The 11,929-nt window shown below is 40.4% G+C and overlaps 1 protein-coding gene across 2 annotated transcripts; it reads left to right on the plus strand.

Annotated features, from left to right (window-relative positions):
• Window positions 1-990: 990 nt before the first annotated feature.
• Window positions 991-9,779, plus strand: angel1 (angel homolog 1 (Drosophila)). 2 transcript variants are annotated; one of them, XM_058400026.1, is made up of 10 exons: window positions 991-1,219; window positions 2,947-3,804; window positions 3,949-4,184; window positions 4,362-4,431; window positions 4,530-4,966; window positions 5,550-5,700; window positions 5,945-6,055; window positions 7,623-7,653; window positions 7,769-7,935; window positions 9,020-9,779. In XM_058400026.1, the coding sequence occupies exons 1-10, from the start codon at window positions 1,156-1,158 to the stop codon at window positions 9,154-9,156; spliced, it is 2,262 nt and encodes a 753-aa protein (XP_058256009.1). In that variant the 5' UTR covers window positions 991-1,155; the 3' UTR covers window positions 9,157-9,779. The 2 variants fall into 2 exon arrangements, with proteins under 2 accessions (XP_058256009.1, XP_058256010.1); XM_058400027.1 differs by having other exon boundaries at window positions 992-1,219; window positions 5,550-5,682.
• Window positions 9,780-11,929: the final 2,150 nt, after the last annotated feature.

An 11,929-nucleotide genomic window follows, 5' to 3' on the forward strand; every position in this document is an offset into this window, starting at 1 on the left:
AAATGTCCCAAAAATCAATCATTTTCCTAACAAGTGTTTAATTTGAGTCACCCTCATAATCTGTAGACTGTGTATGGCTGTTAAATGAGATGCAGCTTGACGCTTGCTTGGCTGCTCAAATAAAACAGCCTTAAAATAACAATGTCCTGAAACAGTTTTTTTTTTCTTCAGCTATTGAAGATGATTTATTTCTGTGCACAAAACTGGATTATTCAATGGAGTGTGATTGATAAGCGAGTAGACACACCTCTTTATTCTGCATTGTTGGATGTTTTTTTTTTTTTTTTTTTGCCTTGCTTTTTAAAATGTATTATTTACACCGATCGATCAGACATAACATTATGACCACCTGCCTAATATTGTGTCGGCCCTCCTTTTGCTGCCAAAACACAACAAACTGTGATGTACGGTGTATTCTGACACCTTTCTATCAGAACCAGCATTAACTTCTTCAGCAAACTGAGCAACAGTAGCTCGTGTGTTGGATCGGATCACACGGGCCAGCCTTCGCTCCCAGCCTTGGCCGACCCATGACCCTGTCGCCGGTTCACCCCTGTTCCTTCCTTGGACCACTTTTGATAGATACTGACCACTGCAGACCGGGAACACCCCACAAGAGCTGCAGTTTTGGAGATGCTCTGATCCAGTCGTCTAGCCATCACAATTTGGCCCTTGTCAAACTCGCTCAAATACTTACGCTTGTCCATTTTTCCTGCTTCTAACACATCAACTTTGAGGACAAAATGTTCACTTGCTGCCTAATATATCCCACCCACTAACAGGTGCCATGATGAGGAGATGATCAGTGTTATTCACTTCACCTGTCACTGCTCATAATGTTATGCCTGATTATTTAATTTCTGTTTACAGATCCTGACCTGTGACCCAGCAGATGTTCATTGAACATCTGCTGCAGTGTGTAGGGGAAATTACTTCAAATGATAGTGTAGCCCACTACAGCTTTTAGACGCAGTTACCCATGATGCCACGCTTTGTTTACAGCTGTCTAATGGCCTATTCCGTGTCACAGTGTGTTGCTGTGTGAGAGACAAGCATTCAGGGTGCACTTTTGTTTGCATAAGACAAATGGGCGCGCGCACAGATTAATAAAGTTTTTTTTTTCCTGAAATGCTTATATCACTTAATATTTAAGTCATGATTGGGAGCCTTATTTATTATGGGCTGTACCCGCTAACGCAAATCTTCTTTAGGCTCTCAGGTAAGCTCTGAGCACAGCTACATGTGTGTGTGTGTGTGTGTGTGCATGGTCCAGTCCTCTCCTAGCTAGCTAGCTAGCTAACTTTTATCAGTCAGCTAACAATACTGCTAAATGCTTTGCTTTAGATTCCCCACATTACTCACGCACAATACCATTTATTAAATCCGTATGGAATAAAAAAAATAACTTCGTATAATATCACGCGTTTGTTTTGTTTTTTACACGCCAAGTGGTGAGCTAAATGCTAGCTACGTGACCGCTCACTATAGGGTGGTGTTCCAAATCGCGTTGTGTTTCCTGTTCGAGTGCACTTGGTCTCATATGAAATAAGGCCACGCGCACACTCTTTAGTGCACTACTTAGCCAGTGAAGGAGTATTTATAATTCGGCCCAGCAGTAGCAGTAGTGACTGAACTTAATATAAATAGCATTTGTTTTCTTTTTGGAGTGTTTTAAATAAACGTCTTGCCTTTCGGAAATTTGGTGTTTTAATAAATATGTCGTGTTTTAAGTTAACAATGTTGTGCAAAAAAAAAAAAAGTAAGACATAACTTTGTGGGTTTTTATGCCTAGTAGACATAAAACAACATAATGGGCTTATAGGTTTATGTTTGTAGTAACTCAACAGAATGAAGCTGAAATTGTACATTAACACAAGAATTAATATGTTTTAAAGAGATAATTCAGTATAAATAATTTGATATATATATAATATATTTGATATATATATTTAATAAATATTTTGCAAGATCAATTTTTTTTTAAATATCTTTTAATCTGCTACATGCCAATCGGTTAGAATTTCATATTAAACACTTAACTTTTTATACTTTTATTTTTTAAACCGCTTTTTTAAAAACACAATTTACATACATGACAAAAGTCCTAAACTTTTAAATACAACCTGATAAACATATGAAGTCTGGCGTTAAAGACTTATGAACCAGTGTTTCGAAATACACCAATCAGGCTTAACATTATGACCACCTGTCTAATATTGTGTCGGTCCCTCTTTTGCCTCCGAAACACTGTGATGCACTGTGTATTCTGACACGTTTCTATCAGAACCAGCATTAAGTTCTTCAGCAATTTGAGCAACAGTAGTCTGTTGTTGTATTGGATCACACGGGCCAGCCTTCGCTCCCCACGTTCATCAATGAGCCTTGGCCGACCCATGACCTTGTCGTCGGTTCACCACTGTTCCTTCCTTGGACCACTTTTGATAGATACTGACCACTGCAGACCGGGAACACCCCACAAGATCTGCAGTTTTGGAGATGCTCTGATCCAGTCACAATTTGGCCCTTGTCAAACTCGCTCAGATCCTTACTCTTGTCCATTTTTCCTGCTTCTAATACATCAACATTGAGGACAAAATGTTCACTTGCTGCCTAATATATCCCACCCACTAACAGGTGCCATGATGAGGTTCAGTGTTATTCACTTCACCTGTCAGTGCTCATAATGTTATGGCTGATCGGTGTATGTGGCTCTAAAAGTGTCATGCACTACATCAGTTTATCTTTAAGGAATTAAGCTTTCCAAAAGCATATGATCCAACAGTAAAGATTTCAAACAATTTACTTAATAATAAAAAAGATAGAAAATTATACTTTTATTGTTAAGAGTTAGGATGAAAATGAAGTATTTGTATCTGTAAAATCTAATGTAAATGATGAGATGATTTGTTTTTTTTGTTTTTTTTTGCAATTGTCTCTTTTCTACAGATTCTTATTGGAAACGTCGTCCAGTAATCATTAATGGCAAAGCAGTGTGTGATGGTGGTGCAGGTTCTTACAGAAGGCTTAATGAGCAGCAGACTGCCTTGTTGGATCAGTGGTGTAACGCTGAAACTGAAGCTTCAGAAACCCCTACACACACTCAGCAAGAAAGGAGCGAAGCTGAGGGACTGGTGGAGAGCAGATCACTTCTTGAGATCAGGGAGGTGGAGATGGAGCCGGATACTCATCCAGAATCAGTGATGGAAAAGATGGTGGTCTCTGTACCAGAATGGACCCAACTCCAGACTGCTGTTGATGAGAGCAAATCGAAGTCTAGCTCTGAGGAAGAAAGACAGAGATTTCAAGGGATGGTGACAGAGACTGGAGCTGGTGGGTTCTCATGTTTCTCAGGTTCTTCAAAAGCAGCTCTGTCAAGCACACTGCCTCATTCTGGTTCTGATAACCACAACCTTCTCAAAAGCCCACAACAATCACAAGCTTGCACTAACAGAAACGAGTCATTTGAGCCAACAGCAGATGGTGCTGAAGAGAATGAGAATGATGGTTCTCAAGTACCAGTACAATTGACTTCTGGTCTGTTTACCTGTGAGAATGTGTATGGTGATGACTTTGGTACCACAGGAAGTGAAGCCCAGGTCAGTAATGGCAGTGTTGTGTATGACCTGAGTGCGCTGCTGGCAGACAACAATGCACAGACCTTTACTAATCACACATGGCTTCATCCTGTGGCCACAGGATGGCATTTCCCAGTAGGATTTGGGCTGTCTGATGCCGTCCATTACCCTGTACAGTACCCCGGCACAAGCTACTACCATGGATTTCAAGATAGTACAAATTTTGAAGGTACTGCACTTTATTTCCTTCTTACCATTTGTACTTCAAATTGACTTAACTTTTCATCATTAACTGTAGGATCTGTACTGAAGCAGTACTTACAAACTATCTAAGTATGTTTCTAGCATGATTATTATTGTATTTTCCCCCTAGTGATGTGGAGAGTGTGGGAGGACCTTGGTAAAACTTCGAGTCCCTGCATGTCTCCCAACACAACCTGTGTTGATCCTGGCTCCAAGTTTGAATTCACCGTTATGTCCTATAACATCCTGGCCCAGGATCTGCTAGAGGCTAACTTAGAGCTGTATGCACACTGCTCAGAGTACACGCTAGCATGGGAGAACCGTTTACAGAACATTCTCAAAGAGCTGCAGACCTGGGAACCTGAAGTGAGTTAAAGTTCACACACCACTGCTTTTAAATCATGCAAGCAGTTCTTATAAAGTAGTTCTTTAGAGATCATAATGAAGGTTGGGAAAAAAGGTATATAAAATAAATGCGATTGTCAGGTCATCCTATTTTAATTTGTATTATATATTATAATCATATATATTGTTACCCCACAGATTATTTGTCTCCAGGAGGTACAAGAGAATGACTTCTATGAGCAGATATATCCAGTTCTGACTGAGATGGGTGAGAATATTTTGTTCGTTCATTACATCTATAATAGCTGATCTAAAAATAACTTCTGTATTCATTTAAACCATTTCCTTGCGCATTTTTCTCCCCAGGATATGAATGTGTGTACAAACGTCGCACAGGCACCAAAACAGATGGCTGTGCAGTGTGTTACAACGCTAAGCTCTTTACACCACTCTCTGTGCAACTGCTCGAGTTCAAGCGGCATCAATGCGAACTGTTGGACAGGGATAATGTAGGCATCGTGCTGCTCCTCCAGCCAAACACGGTGCATGGTGAAGACATTAAGTTCCGACCCATCTGTGTGGCCAACACACACCTGTTGTTTAACCCCAGGAGGGGAGACGTGAAACTGGCCCAGCTGGCTATCGTGCTGGCAGAGATTGACAGCGTAGTCAGGCAGTATAAGGTCAGAGAGCAAGAGTGTGAGATCATTCTGTGTGGGGACTTCAACTCCTTACCCAACATGCCGCTGTATCAACTGATCGTCACGGGCCAGCTCCACTACCACGGATTGCCAAACTGGATGGTGCGTCTCAGTCTTCACACTTTTATAGTCACACTTTTAGGTTTATCTTATTGTTCATGTCTCAGGCACCTGAAGAACCAGTTGCTTTCTTCACATGCATCATGGTCATTGAATATGCGCTGTCAAACACAATTCCCAACACTATTTACTGATTTCTTTTTAAGTGCATATGCCATTTAGATCTCTGGGATCTTTAATCACCCTTCCAATCGAAACAGTCTTTGTGAAGCCTTGGCCTAATAATCACCCCTCTTTCACAGTTATGTAGATCATTTCAGCTTGCCTTTTAAATCCAAATCAAGTTCAGCTGGGTCTGATCCAACTTTTATACATGCTACAGGATATGGTACTATTTTTATTGCTTAGTTGTGTCATGTATTCACTTGTATGGACTGATCTGCACTTGTGTTCAATTTCTTCAGTCAATTATGCAGGTTTTTCTGTTTAGCCATCTGTGTGTGTGTACAAATAGCAAATTATATAAGAACGTGCAAGAGCTACTACAGAATATTCTCCACCATGAATAAAGGAAATGCTGAGAATAGAAGCTGTCCTTTAAATTTTTTTGGCTTGTTAATTGCAGGTGTCTGGTCAGGAGGACTTGTCCTACAAAACCCACCACAGGCGGCTGTACGCACCTTTGTGGCCCGACAGCTTGGGTATCAACGATAACTGTCAATATTATAATGCCTGTGAGCCTCAGAGCAAAGAATCAGGTCAGAATACCAACAAGTGTGAGTGAGAGACTCTATTTGTATGTGTTTATACCATTATATTTGTTTTTTTTTGTGTGTATAGTCTATTACTCTGAATTGTTTTAGATGAACTTTCTCCTGCCTGTAGACCATTAGAAAGCTTTTTGTATTGAAACATTATAAAGTTGATGAATGTGCATATACTGGTGGCAATTTGTAGCTCCATTTTAAGGCATATGTGCTGTTGTGTGTGTGTGAGAAGCTATATTTATTCTCTCTGCAGGGAAACTGCAGTATAATCATGACTTCCTGCGGCAGCTGCGTTACTGCCCGGCAGCCTGTTTGCGGCCCCCTGACCTGGAGCTCATACCAGGTGTCACTGACAACACTCCAAGTAACTATCAGTCCTATTTTAATCATTTTGACTCCATGCACCAAATGTAGAAAATAAGCAGAGTGACACTGACTGTCTTCTCACACCAGCTGAGTCATGAGCCTCTACAATGGGATCATCTCAGTTCAGTCAGTGATGCATAGGGTTACTCATTGGGGGGTTGTTCTGTGTTTTCCTTATTTAACAAGAGTCAGCATGAACATAGAAATGACTCTAAGTTTCCTTAAGGTTTGCAAACAAGCTTTAAGAGAGGGAGAGAGAATAGTAATACAAATAGCCATTATGAACACCTGGCTATTAAACATCCCATTCCATAACCATGGACATTAATATCGAGTTGTTCCCTCTTTCTGCTATTCTAAAAGGCTTTTGATTAGATTTTGTAGTCTGGCTTTGTGGATTTATGCCCAGTCACCTACAAGAGCACAAGAGGTCTACAAGAAAGTTGTTGCCACTGGAGTTCTTTGCAAACCATGTCATGATTTCGATTAATACACAAGGGCATTGTCAGGTCTGGACCTTTTAGTTTCATTGAAAGGATATCTTAATGCTACAGTGTACAAATGTATTTTTAAACAATTTTGTGTGTCCAACATTGTGGCATCATTTTAGGGAAACCCTCTCATGGGTGTGATGGTCAGTTGTCCACAAATATTTGACCATATAGTGTAAGTACCTGCCCATACTTAATGGAGTATTTCCCGTATTGGTGTGTATTGTAACCCAGTGGCGGGCCGTGCATTTCACACCTAGGCCTTCACTGGTGTCCTTCCTGAATTAATCCACCTCTATACCATCATCATGACACCATGGCAGTAGATACTAATCAACCAAAAATATCAACTAAATAGCAAAGTAAAACAGAAATTAGGCTACAGTATTTCACACCTCACAAGGAATAGTTCATTTTATTACAGCCTGCCTTGAAAATGCATTTGTAAGGATGTCTGCGACCAAATGGATTTCTTCTCCTCTGTCAGCCATTGTGAGTTAAAATATATATATTTTATTTAGTTTGTGCGGTTCGCTGCCTCTGACTACTCCAATGATCCAATCAAAGGACGGGAAATTGCTGACGTAATCGTATGCCTGCTAGATGGCCCCAGTGACGCCAACTCGGAATCTGATTGGTTAATGTAACAATTTCACTGCCACTTATTTTAAGCTACGGGCGCCTGCACTATTGATTCTGAAGGCCTTAAGGCAGATTTCTTTCACCCTGGCAACACATGATGTCAGCCACTGGGATAAATACTCTTATCATAAATATACACTACTAGAAGCAGCACAACCAAGAGAAAAGCTATGAATTGTAGAGAATAGACTATTGGGAATCATTTAATACGCATTCATGGTATTATAAAATATATTAAAATGCAAGTCAGTGATTCAGATCACTGCTGTTTAGGCCAGCAGAGAAGGCCTTGCTGGCCCTGACAGCCCACCACTGTTTATCACCTTTATCTTATGTAAAGAGCTTAACATTTTCTTTTAATCATTTAAAATGATTCTGTTGTACTGAATGCTCTTTCTTTGTGAAACATTATCCACATACTCTCTCTTCCAGCTCCTGAAGAAACTCAGCCATTTCCTCCAAGGTGAGCTTTGCACTTAAACTGTGATCCGTAATATCATTATTTACTGTCAGAATACTGCATAAAAACAATCATTTATATATATTTGTTTTTTAAATTTTTGCTTCTGGTTTGACAGGCATTTCGGAAACACCATATGTCATGGGTTTGACCTAAGATCTGTGTACAACCAAAACATATCAGGCACTAAACACTGTGCAGTCACCACACTGCACTCACGTGGAGCTGCCATGGTCGACTACATCTTCTACTCCACAACAAAAGGGCATGCTAAGGGTTATGATGGTAGGCCACAGGACACCACACACCACGTTAACATTCTCATTTCAGTTCAGTGACATTGAATATACACATAGTCACAGCTGTTCATGTGAAGAGTCTCTAGTATGCTGCAGAGTCCCATATTTTGATTAAGAAATTAAAAAAAAATATTGCATAACATATGTTGAGCTTAAACAATCATGCTCATGGTCCTGAAATAGCATCTCTTCTCTCACTAAGTTTAACCTACATTATATTGCCAAAATGTTTTAGGACACCCCTCCAAATCATTGAATTCAGGTGCTGTTTTTCAGGGGTTGAGTTTGACCCCTTAGTTCCAGTAAAAGGAACTCTTAATGCTTCAGCATACCAAGACATTTTGGACAATTTCCCAACTTTGTGGGAACAGTTTGGGAGATGACCCCTTCCTGTTCCAACATGACTGCACACCAGTGCACAAAGCAAGGTCCATAAAAGACATGGATGAGTGAGTTTGGTGTGGAGGAACTTGACTGGCCTGCACAGAGTCCTGACCTCAACCTGATAGAACACAGGCTCACCCCAAAGGTGTTCTATCAGGTTGAGGTTGCTTTGTGCTCCGGTGTGCATGCTGGAACAGGAAGGGGTCGTCCCCAAACTGTTCCCACAAAGTTGGGAGCATGAAATTGTCCAAAATGTCTTGGTATGCTGAAGTGTTAAGAGTTCCTTTCACTGGAACTAAGGGCCCTGAAAAACAACACCTGAATTCAATTATTCGGAGGGGTGTCCCAAAACTTTTGCTGAAAGAGTATATATCCCTGATTCTAGAAAGTTATCCACCCATACTAATCAATACACCTAGTTAAAATTGTCCTGTGTTGCACTAGTATCAGATCACCACAAGTTTGAAGCCACAGCCATCTAAAGCTGGGAGTTCTCTGGGTGGGAATGATGACGTACTGTCTCTCCCCTGTCAATCATGACACTAGTGAATTATGAGTGTATTGTGAAATAAAAAATCAAATAGCCTGGATACCAAATTTGTTTATCCCAGACTTCAGCCTGCTGATTTGTACACCCCAGTGTATACTGTATGTCTGAATTGTCTTCCTTTTTTACCAACTTACAGACAAAGAGAAGGGTCTGAAGTTGCTTGGCCGTCTCTCTCTGCTGTCTGAAGCTGACCTTTGGTTACTGAATGGACTCCCAAATGAAATGTTCCCATCTGATCACCTCAGTCTGCTTGCCAAGTTTCAGCTCTGCTGAGTGTTCAGGGTTCTAGCAAGTGTGACACATCCAAGAAGTGCATACATGACCCCCATGACCCCAGTGCAGTGCAATGTGTTTATAAGCCCAAGCACTGCTGTTACCTCTTTAAGGCCTTAATGAAGAGTTGTGTTTCTGATTGTTCCAACTAGTTCAAGTTAAAAAGACAGATGCTTAAAACAGATTTCTTCCCGTTAAAGATTATGGCCAGAATGTTATCTTTAAAGGTTGTTGTTTTTTTGTTTTTTTTTCCTTTTGACAATTTTAAAGGGTTTCTTCCTTTTGACTGGTGAAATTTCTGAAGGACGTTTTATGTATATGGCATTTTTTTAATATATATATATATATATATATATGCTGTCCAAGACCCATAAGGCTCACACTTTGTGATCTTAAGGTTGTTTTAAAGCATAAGCTAACACACTGAGCATTATTAAAAAATAAACAGCGCTGACAAATCCATCTGTGCGGTTTTGATGCCAAAACATTTTAACGTGGAAAACGCTGAATGTACCTCATTATGATTTTGAGTTTATATCTGAGGACTATCTGCTTTTGTTCTGAGCGGCTTCATATTCTTTCAGTGGAAGAAAAAATAAATATCTTGCTAATAAATAGTAGCATTGTGTGGCAGTGTTTTTTTAAAGCTGAAAATGAATGACAGCTCCATTAAAAATAAATAAAATCTCTAAACGTGCTCATTTGGTTAATTCTCCCCGTGCTTGGTGGGTTTCCTCCGGGTGCTCTGGTTTCCTCCCACAGTCCAAAGACATGCTTCTAGGCTGATTGGAATCTCAAAATTACCCATAGTGTGTGATGGCGTGGGTGAATGAGTGTGTGTGCCCTGCGATGGGTTGGCACTCCATCCAGGGTGTATCCTGCCTTCATGCCCGATGACGTCTGAGATAGGCACAGGCTCCCCGTGACCTGAGGATAGATCGGATAAGCGGTACAGACGGTAAAAAAATAAAAAATAAAATAAACTTATGGTAGCTTCAGATTTAGTAAACAACCTGATAAGCTTCTTTTCAAACACAAGAGCTGTGTAGCACAATCAGATGAAGATATCTGGAAATCAGTTCTACTCTGCTGCAGGCTGGAATACGTAAGTTTCCCAGCTGCCTCCACTGAAGCAGGATCAGACTGAGAAGGTACACAGCATGAGTGCATTATTCCTGCATCCATGGTGCATTATTCCTGCATGACAGCTATTCCCATGTCTCATTACAGGAGAAAAAAGGGTTCAGTCTTCTGTTCTTCTTGACGCCGCCTGCTTCCACAAACCTTTTACTGTTCACCAAACGCTCCAAAACCATGAACTTTGACTTCATGAGATAGATCCTAAAGATTACACAACACCAGGAAGTGGTTTTCATATTGTTATCCTCCACCCAGTGCTGATAAGATCTTGTTGTTGCTTGCCGTTTGGGGAGCAAAGTTTGGCATCGTGGGTTATTCAGACGAGACATACAAAAACGAGTTGTAATTGAAAAAAAAAAAAAATAAATAATGATGTTCACAGCAGTTGGTAACAAAAGTTGTTGGCATGTGTAGGCAGATATTTCTCAAAGGAGAGCGTGTGTATTCAAGATCTATGGGTTAGATCTGTGAGTTTTTAAAGTAGGACAACAGTTCTTCAGGTTATTCTGTATAAGTTACAGCCTAGCTTACTTTATCTGTGTCTTTGTCTCTATATTGTCCTCCAACTGTATTCTACTCAAAACCTGAAACGGAAGCTCTCTGTAGAAGAACCCCTGACATACACTATACTGTCAAAAGTTTTGGGACACCCCTCCAAATCATTGAATTCAGGTGTTCCAATCACTTCCATGGCCACAGGAGTATAAAATCAAGCACCTAGGCAGCAGACTGCTTCTAACATTTGTGAAAGAATGGGTCGCTCTCAGGAGCTCAGTGAATTTAGGTTGCAACCTGTGCAATAAGTCCATTCGTGAAATTTCCTCACTACTAAATATTCCACAGTCAACAGTTAGTGGTATTATAACAAAGTGGAAGCAATTGGGAACAACAGCGACTCAGCCACAAAGTGGTAGGCCATGTAAAATCACAGAGCGGGGTCAGTGCAAGGTCCATAAAGGCATGGATGAGTGAGTTTGGTGTAGAGGAACTTGACTGGCCTGACCTCAACCCTATAGAACACCTTTGGGATTGAATTAGAGCGGAGACTGCGAGCCAGGGCTTCTCGTCCAACATCAGTGCCTGACCTCACAAATGTGATTTTATAGGAACTGGGTAAAAATTCCCATAAACACAATCCTAAATCATGTGGAAAGGTGGGCCATATTAAGGATGGAATGTCATTAAAGTTCACATGCATGTAAAAGCAGATGTCCCAAAAATGTTGGCAATACTGTACAGTGTATCAGTCATATTCCATTTTTTATATTTTCTATCTCAGCTTGATTGTTTTAAAGCTGACGTGGTGAGATTTGAAATAATCAACACTGACAAACGGAGCAGTCTTGTCACTAAAATATTTTCTAACAGGCAAAATGCTGGATGTACCTTCTCTTGATAGGACTAGGGTCCGACGTGGAAGGACTCCCCCTGAGGCCAAACCAGAGATGTGCTAGAACAAATCTTTTATATTTTCAGAGATTGTATGCTGTTCAGATGTCCTTTATCATTAAAGCATTTGTAGTCTGATTTAATATTGTAAAATCTTCCAGTATTAGCAATACAGTGCATGTCTCACACAGCTTAGGTTAAACTGAATTGAATTTAGGTTAAACTGAATTTTAATTCCAGTTCA

Source organism: Hemibagrus wyckioides, linkage group LG09 (genome assembly GCF_019097595.1).
Source record: "Hemibagrus wyckioides isolate EC202008001 linkage group LG09, SWU_Hwy_1.0, whole genome shotgun sequence".
Lineage (NCBI taxonomy): Eukaryota > Metazoa > Chordata > Actinopteri > Siluriformes > Bagridae > Hemibagrus > Hemibagrus wyckioides.

Coding starts and splice junctions, on each gene's coding strand:
- angel1 (XM_058400026.1), top strand. CDS start 1,156: ATGATTGGGAGCCTTATTTATTATGGGCTGTACCCGCTAACGCAAATC. Junction 1,220..2,946: donor AATCTTCTTTAGGCTCTCAG/GTAAGCTCTGAG, acceptor TCTTTTCTACAG/ATTCTTATTGGAAACGTCGT. Junction 4,432..4,529: donor TCCAGTTCTGACTGAGATGG/GTGAGAATATTT, acceptor TTTTCTCCCCAG/GATATGAATGTGTGTACAAA.